Source organism: Oncorhynchus keta, chromosome 27 (assembly GCF_023373465.1).
Source record: "Oncorhynchus keta strain PuntledgeMale-10-30-2019 chromosome 27, Oket_V2, whole genome shotgun sequence".
In the NCBI taxonomy this organism is placed as follows: domain Eukaryota; kingdom Metazoa; phylum Chordata; class Actinopteri; order Salmoniformes; family Salmonidae; genus Oncorhynchus; species Oncorhynchus keta.
Genome location: NC_068447.1, coordinates 12,106,602 through 12,115,542, shown reverse-complemented (window position 1 = coordinate 12,115,542; position 8,941 = coordinate 12,106,602). Strand labels below are relative to the sequence as shown.

General features: G+C 41.7%; 1 protein-coding gene across 1 annotated transcript; it reads left to right on the top strand.

Annotated features, from left to right (window-relative positions):
- The first annotated feature begins 289 nt into the window (after positions 1–289).
- LOC118359425 (G-protein coupled receptor 37-like 1) lies at positions 290–8,557 on the top strand. The gene is made up of 2 exons (XM_035737947.2): positions 290–1,580; positions 6,894–8,557. Exons 1-2 carry the CDS (start codon positions 555–557, stop codon positions 7,731–7,733), a joined length of 1,866 nt encoding a protein of 621 aa, XP_035593840.2. The 5' UTR covers positions 290–554; the 3' UTR covers positions 7,734–8,557.
- The last annotated feature ends 384 nt before the right edge of the window (positions 8,558–8,941 follow it).

The following is an 8,941-nucleotide window of genomic DNA, read 5'->3' as shown; positions in this document are numbered from 1 at the left end:
CGCCTTTGGATAACACAACAGATCTGCTTATATATACAAGACACACAAGAAAACCATCTTGAATGTATCCTTACTGATGTTGTATCACCTGGATGTAATATTGAAATGAATGGGACCAGATCGGTGTTTGGGATCGGTGTACTTTTTGGAGACATGCACTGCCCTCTATATGCACAACATAAAACTGCATCTGTTCAGTATTTTGACCAGCAGAGGGCGCAATGCTTTGCTCCATTTGGGGGTCGATAGAGAGAAACAGATGAGTTCGCCTCTTGTCTTTCCCTTTTCAAAGGGGACCAGCCACCCATGATTGAGCAGGCAACGGTACTTGTTAACAGACTCACAGACCTGCCTATGGGACTGCAGCCACAGGACGCAGAGAGAGACAAGTTCCCAAGCTTCAGCATCCCACCACAGATTGGGCAACTTCTTCTTTTCTACTAAATTAACTTCTGCTGAGGGGGTCTCATTTTGACATCGTCTCCTGCAGTGATCAAAGCTGGGAAGTTCTGGAATTTCAAAGAAAAGCTACTTTTCAGGCTACTGCTCTCAAGATGATTCCCTCTATTTCACTGGTGGTACTATTGACTGTGTGGGCTTCCGATGCCAAAAGAATTTCACAGACAAACAGTGCATCTCTTGAAAAGGATATGTTAAATCTCGACATTCAAGTCATTCAAAGCCATGGTTATGACAATGAGGATGTGAAAGGACTGGAATGGGACAAGCACCACAAGAGAGCACCGCGGGGTGCAGACGACGAGGACACAGGCGCAGGTGAACCTCAGTCTACCTTCTCACGATCTTATGAGAACGAGTTCACCTCACCCAGAGCTACCCAGTTCTCTAGCTCAACCCTGGAAACTGGGGCCAACACAGCCTCAACCCTGGAAACTGGGGCCAACACAGACTCAACACTGGAAACTGGGGCCAACACAGACTCAACACTGGAAACTGGGGCCAACACAGACTCAACCCTGGAAACTGGGGCCAACACAGACTCAACCCTGGAAACTGGGGCCAACACAGACTCAACCCTGGAAACTGGGGCCAACACAGACTCAACCCTGGAAACTGGGGCCAACACAGACTCAACCCTGGAAACTGGGGCCAACACAGCCTCAACCCTGGAAACTGGGGCCAACACAGACTCAACCCTGGAAACTGGGGCCAACACAGCCTCAACCCTGGACACTAGGGCCACTGGGGCCAACACAGACTCATTCCTGGACACTAGGGCCAACACAGACGTGGATCAGGGCAACAGCAGCACTACAGGAAGGTGGATCACCAACATCCACAACCCTCTGTACCCAGTGACTGACAGTTCCTACACTGCCTACGCTGTCATGTTCCTGTCCCTGGTGGTGTTCTCTGTGGGGATTATAGGGAACCTGGCTGTGATGTGCATCGTCTGGCACAACTACTACATGAGGAGTACCTGGAACTACATCCTGGCCAGCCTGGCTTTCTGGGACTTCCTGGTGCTCTGCTTCTGTTTACCTGTGGTGGTCTTCAATGAGCTCACCAATAAGAGGCTGCTGGGGGACATCTCATGCAGAGCGGTACCATATATGGAGGTGGGTTTGCTTCCCTTAGCCCCCCCCCACCATCACCACACCCCTCAAGCCACACCCCTCCCCTTAGGCCACAGTGGAATCACATGTAAATGATTAATGAACACAACTATCGGTCCATAGCTATATGATAATGTGTCCCTAACGACAAGTTTAGTACCTGTTGTTGCCTAAAACAATCATACATTTATTTGTGTTGTTCTTTTGATGGTATAATTACAGGATATTTACACTGATTTATGACATTGTTGTAAACCAGGTCTTAAAAGAAGGTTATGAGTTGAATTATGTTTATGGGCCACAAAGTATTGTGAAATATTTTTTAAATGTTTAATGCTTTTACCAACTGAATCTTTATAGTATGTTTTCTGGTAAACCAACATTTATTAACTGGTAATAAACAACACGATACATAGTTGTATGTAAGCCATACATTATACAGTATCGATGATTTTGATCTTATCAGCATAGATACTACACTGTAAACTCATCAATGTATATCTCGACGGCTAATGTAACAGGTCAGAAAGACTTCTTCCATATTGAAACTGTTCTGTAATTTAAATTACAAGTTAAAACTACTGTCCATCGATTTTGGAATTTTTTGGAATTTTCGATGCTCCCTGACTGTCTAGAGTTAATTTCAGTAATTATTAGAGAGCTGGACCCAGTCAATAAACTGTATGAATGTAGTGATTATTAGTGAGCTGGACCCAGTCAAACATCTGTATGAATGTAGTGATTATTAGTGAGCTGGACCCAGTCAAACATCTGTATGAATGTAGTGATTATTAGTGAGCTGGACCCAGTCAATAAACTGTATGAATGTAGTGATTATTAGTGAACTGGACCCAGTCAATAAACTGTATGAATGTAGTGATTATTAGTGAACTGGACCCAGTCAATAAACTGTATGAATGTAGTGATTATTAGTGAGCTGGACCCAGTCAATAAACTGTATGAATGTAGTGATTATTAGTGAGCTGGACCCAGTCAATAAACTGTATGAATGTAGTGATTATTAGTGAGCTGGACCCAGTCAATAAACTGTATGAATGTAGTGATTATTAGTGAGCTGGACCCAGTCAATAAACTGTATGAATGTAGTGATTATTAGTGAACTGGACCCAGTCAATAAACTGTATGAATGTAGTGATTATTAGTGAGCTGGACCCAGTCAAACATCTGTATGAATGTAGTGATTATTAGTGAGCTGGACCCAGTCAATAAACTGTATGAATGTAGTGATTATTAGTGAGCTGGACCCAGTCAATAAACTGTATGAATGTAGTGATTATTAGTGAGCTGGACCCAGTCAAACATCTGTATGAATGTAGTGATTATTAGTGAACTGGACCCAGTCAATAAACTGTATGAATGTAGTGATTATTAGTGAGCTGGACCCAGTCAATAAACTGTATGAATGTAGTGATTATTAGTGAACTGGACCCAGTCAATAAACTGTATGAATGTAGTGATTATTAGTGAACTGGACCCAGTCAATAAACTGTATGAATGTAGTGATTATTAGTGAGCTGGACCCAGTCAATAAACTGTATGAATGTAGTGATTATTAGTGAGCTGGACCCAGTCAATAAACTGTATGAATGTAGTGATTATTAGTGAACTGGACCCAGTCAATAAACTGTATGAATGTAGTGATTATTAGTGAACTGGACCCAGTCAATAAACTGTATGAATGTAGTGATTATTAGTGAACTGGACCCAGTCAATAAACTGTATGAATGTAGTGATTATTAGTGAACTGGACCCAGTCAATAAACTGTATGAATGCAGTAATTATTAGTGAGCTGGACCCAGTCAATAAACTGTATGAATGTAGTGATTATTAGTGAGCTGGACCCAGTCAATAAACTGTATGAATGTAGTGATTATTAGTGAGCTGGACCCAGTCAATAAACTGTATGAATGTAGTGATTATTAGTGAACTGGACCCAGTCAATAAACTGTATGAATGTAGTGATTATTAGTGAACTGGACCCAGTCAATAAACTGGATGAATGTAGTGATTATTAGTGAGCTGGACCCAGTCAATAAACTGTATGAATGTAGTGATTATTAGTGAGCTGGACCCTGTCAATAAACTGTATGAATGTAGTGATTATTAGTGAGCAGGACACAGTCAATAAACTGTATGAATGTAGTGATTATTAGTGAGCTGGACCCAGTCAATAAACTGTATGAATGTAGTGATTATTAGTGAACTGGACCCAGTCAATAAACTGTATGAATGTAGTGATTATTAGTGAGCTGGACCCAGTCAATAAACTGTATGAATGTAGTGATTATTAGTGAGCTGGACCCAGTCAATAAACTGTATGAATGTAGTGATTATTAGTGAGCTGGACCCAGTCAATAAACTGTATGAATGTAGTGATTATTAGTGAGCTGGACCCAGTCAATAAACTGTATGAATGTAGTGATTATTAGTGAGCTGGACCCAGTCAATAAACTGTATGAATGTAGTGATTATTAGTGAACTGGACCCAGTCAATAAACTGTATGAATGTAGTGATTATTAGTGAGCTGGACCCAGTCAATAAACTGTATGAATGTAGTGATTATTAGTGAGCTGGACCCAGTCAATAAACTGTATGAATGTAGTGATTATTAGTGAGCTGGACCCAGTCAATAAACTGTATGAATAGTGATTATTAGTGAACTGGACCCAGTCAAACATCTGTATGAATGTAGTGATTATTAGTGAACTGGACCCAGTCAATAAACTGTAGGAATGTAGTGATTATTAGTGAACTGGACCCAGTCAATAAACTGGATGAATGTAGTGATTATTAGTGAACTGGACCCAGTCAATAAACTGTATGAATGTAGTGATTATTAGTGAGCTGGACCCAGTCAATAAACTGTATGAATGTAGTGATTATTAGTGAGCTGGACCCAGTCAATAAACTGTATGAATGTAGTGATTATTAGTGAGCTGGACCCAGTCAATAAACTGTATGAATGTAGTGATTATTAGTGAACTGGACCCAGTCAATAAACTGTATGAATGTAGTGATTATTAGTGAACTGGACCCAGTCAATAAACTGTATGAATGTAGTGATTATTAGTGAGCTGGACCCAGTCAATAAACTGTATGAATGTAGTGATTATTAGTGAGCTGGACCCAGTCAATAAACTGTATGAATGTAGTGATTATTAGTGAACTGGACCCAGTCAAACATCTGTATGAATGTAGTGATTATTAGTGAGCTGGACCCAGTCAATAAACTGTATGAATGTAGTGATTATTAGTGAACTGGACCCAGTCAATAAACTGTATGAATGTAGTGATTATTAGTGAGCTGGACCCAGTCAATAAACTGTATGAATGTAGTGATTATTAGTGAACTGGACCCAGTCAATAAACTGTATGAATGTAGTGATTATTAGTGAGCTGGACCCAGTCAATAAACTGTATGAATGTAGTGATTATTAGTGAGCTGGACCCAGTCAATAAACTGTATGAATGTAGTGATTATTAGTGAACTGGACCCAGTCAATAAACTGTATGAATGTAGTGATTATTAGTGAACTGGACCCAGTCAATAAACTGTATGAATGTAGTGATTATTAGTGAACTGGACCCTGTCAATAAACTGTATGAATGCAGTAATTATTAGTGAGCTGGACCCAGTCAATAAACTGTATGAATGTAGTGATTATTAGTGAGCTGGACCCAGTCAATAAACTGTATGAATGTAGTGATTATTAGTGAGCTGGACCCAGTCAATAAACTGTATGAATGTAGTGATTATTAGTGAACTGGACCCAGTCAATAAACTGTATGAATGTAGTGATTATTAGTGAGCTGGACCCAGTCAATAAACTGTATGAATGTAGTGATTATTAGTGAGCTGGACCCAGTCAATAAACTGTATGAATGTAGTGATTATTAGTGAACTGGACCCAGTCAATAAACTGTATGAATGTAGTGATTATTAGTGAGCTGGACCCAGTCAATAAACTGTATGAATGTAGTGATTATTAGTGAGCTGGACCCAGTCAATAAACTGTATGAATGTAGTGATTATTAGTGAGCTGGACCCAGTCAATAAACTGTATGAATGTAGTGATTATTAGTGAGCTGGACCCAGTCAATAAACTGTATGAATGTAGTGATTATTAGTGAACTGGACCCAGTCAATAAACTGTATGAATGTAGTGATTATTAGTGAGCTGGACCCAGTCAATAAACTGTATGAATGTAGTGATTATTAGTGAGCTGGACCCAGTCAATAAACTGTATGAATGTAGTGATTATTAGTGAGCTGGACCCAGTCAATAAACTGTATGAATGTAGTGATTATTAGTGAACTGGACCCAGTCAATAAACTGTATGAATGTAGTGATTATTAGTGAGCTGGACCCAGTCAATAAACTGTATGAATGTAGTGATTATTAGTGAACTGGACCCAGTCAATAAACTGTATGAATGTAGTGATTATTAGTGAGCTGGACCCAGTCAATAAACTGTATGAATGTAGTGATTATTAGTGAACTGGACCCAGTCAATAAACTGTATGAATGTAGTGATTATTAGTGAACTGGACCCAGTCAATAAACTGTATGAATGTAGTGATTATTAGTGAACTGGACCCAGTCAATAAACTGTATGAATGTAGTGATTATTAGTGAACTGGATCCAGTCAATAAACTGTATGAATGTAGTGATTATTAGTGAACTGGACCCAGTCAATAAACTGTATGAATGTAGTGATTATTAGTGAACTGGACCCAGTCAATAAACTGTATGAATGTAGTGATTATTAGTGAGCTGGACCCAGTCAATAAACTGTATGAATGTAGTGATTATTAGTGAACTGGACCCAGTCAATAAACTGTATGAATGTAGTGATTATTAGTGAACTGGACCCAGTCAATAAACTGTATGAATGTAGTGATTATTAGTGAACTGGACCCAGTCAATAAACTGTATGAATGTAGTGATTATTAGTGAGCTGGACCCAGTCAATAAACTGTATGAATGACCATTTAGATTTGGTTTTAGTCATTTTAAAGTATATTGAGTTTGTCCCCCAAACCACACGTGTGCCTGGATTGGACCCCCCCATGAGCCGTATGTTTGACACCCCTTTTAAAAAAGACATGGTACGTGTTTATAAACAGTGTGTGTGCAGCATGTGAAAAGTTTAGTTTTGGCTAATTCCACAGCAGATTTTGTAGATTGAAAGATCACAACGGTCAAAAAAAATACACAGATAAGCAGAAAAATAACAGCCCACGTAGCATATCTGATACGTTCTTCCTCTTTAATCCATATAACGCTCCAGGTGACCTCCCTAGGGGTGACATCCTTCAGCCTGTGTGCCCTGGGTATTGACCGCTTCAACTCTACCAGTTGCTCCCAGCCCAAAATCCGTCGAGTGGAGAGCTGCCAGTCCGTCCTGGCCAAGCTGCTGGTCATATGGCTGGGCTCCATGGTGCTGGCGGCACCAGAGCTGCTCCTGTGGCAGCTCAGCCAGGCTGTGTCTCCGGCCACAGGGGCTGTGGTGGACTCCTGCACCATGAACCCCACCTCCAACCTCCCCGAGTCCGTCTACACCCTGGTCATCAACTACCACGAGTGCCGCATGTGGTGGTACTTTGGTTGCTACTTCTGCCTGCCCGTGGTCTTCACCCTGCTGTGCCAGCTCGCCACCTGCCACGTGTCCCATGACGGTATCCCCCGGCGCCTGGAGGAAGGTTCCACCTCCAAGAAGCAGAAGATACAACACAGTCAACAGGTGGAGCGCCAGCTCAACTGCACCGTGATGGCTCTGGCCGCGGTCTACGGCGTCTGCGCCCTGCCGGAGAACGTGTGCAACATCGTCCTGGCCTACACCGCCATGCCCATCTCTGATGACACCGCCACCCTGCTGGCCCTCATCAACCAGTTCTCCCTGTTCTTCAAGTCGTCGGTGACGCCGGTACTGCTGCTGTGTCTCTGTAAGTCTCTGAGCCAGGCCTTCATGGACTGTTGCTGCTGCTGCTGTGAGGAGTGCCAACCCAGTGGCTCCCATTCTCCTGGCACCGAGGCCAAACTCAAGAGCACCAACGAGATGTCCTCCTCCATCTTCTTTGACAAAGCCAAGGACAGCTCCACCATCCTGTCGATCAGCGGGTCCAGCTGAACTGACCTCTCCTGATTTCTTTCCTTTCCATCGCCTAAACTGGTTAGATGTGGTAACAAAGCAACTCACCTTTCAGCAGTGGACATTCCAACCTCAACCATAGACACACCTTTTGTTTTCCAGTGCCAGCGTCACCTTCACTGTAGCCTTAATGTCTGTAATGTCTCTCCTTTTGATGTTCTCTCCAAATAGATACAACACCCCATCCAGTTTTAAGGTGGTTCATTTGACAGGAAGTTCAGACGTTGACTAAGTGCAGACTAGGGGGGGGAGAGAAGAAGGAGAAGAGCTCCATTTAATATCCTTGTAGAAGTGTCACCCCAATGTGTGTATTTTAAGGATTATTAGGTCAAAAATAAACAGAGTATTATGTTAGATTACTATACTAGGGTTGACTAACAGCCCCAGAGTGTCCCGGCACTGAGATCATTATTTCTTGATGTCACAACTATTAACATATCTGTAATATGATGTGTGTTGGCTCTTTAGTCGACACAGATAAGTTTGCTTTGTTTGCTTTTTATTCATGCCCCCCCAATGACACAGCTATTTCATCTTTAGCCGTCCCATGTCATTGTATCAATTATTGTTTTGAGTTGTATTAATAATCAACAGGAATGGTATAGACATAATATTTTCCATCAAATCAAAGCGCTGCGAATAATGCAAAATTATTTTACCAGATAATCATGAGAGGTCTCTGTACAGCGGTCAAGGTTATAAACTGGTTATAAGAAGGTTAGGAAAGAAGTCAGACATCATTTTATGAATAAGAGACACAGCTGTAGTTGTGTTTATTTGATCCAATAAAGGTTTGTAATTGATCAGCGCTAGTCATTTTTCTCACAGAGAGATTTCATAAACGTTAGTAAAAAAAAAAATGCTCAACCAGATGAAGGGATTTTGGGTGATTTGTGCTTGATGCGCATCCCATTGACCATCTGAAACTCAATAATGGGGTCCTCTCTCTGACCTGGAACATATTTCTCCTCTCACTGATTCAGGCTTTGGACAGCAGCAGAGCTCCTCTCATAAGGGTGTCATTGTTCTCCAGGGGCCAGTGGAAGCCTCCACTCTGAGGCCCTGGGAGTGGAACTACAGTTGAGTTGCCAGGTTACCGTCCCAAAATTCACGGGTATTGTAGACGGGCCAAAACCGGACAGGCCTTCCACCATTTTCTCACCCCTGTCTGGTGCTCCAGTCCAAAT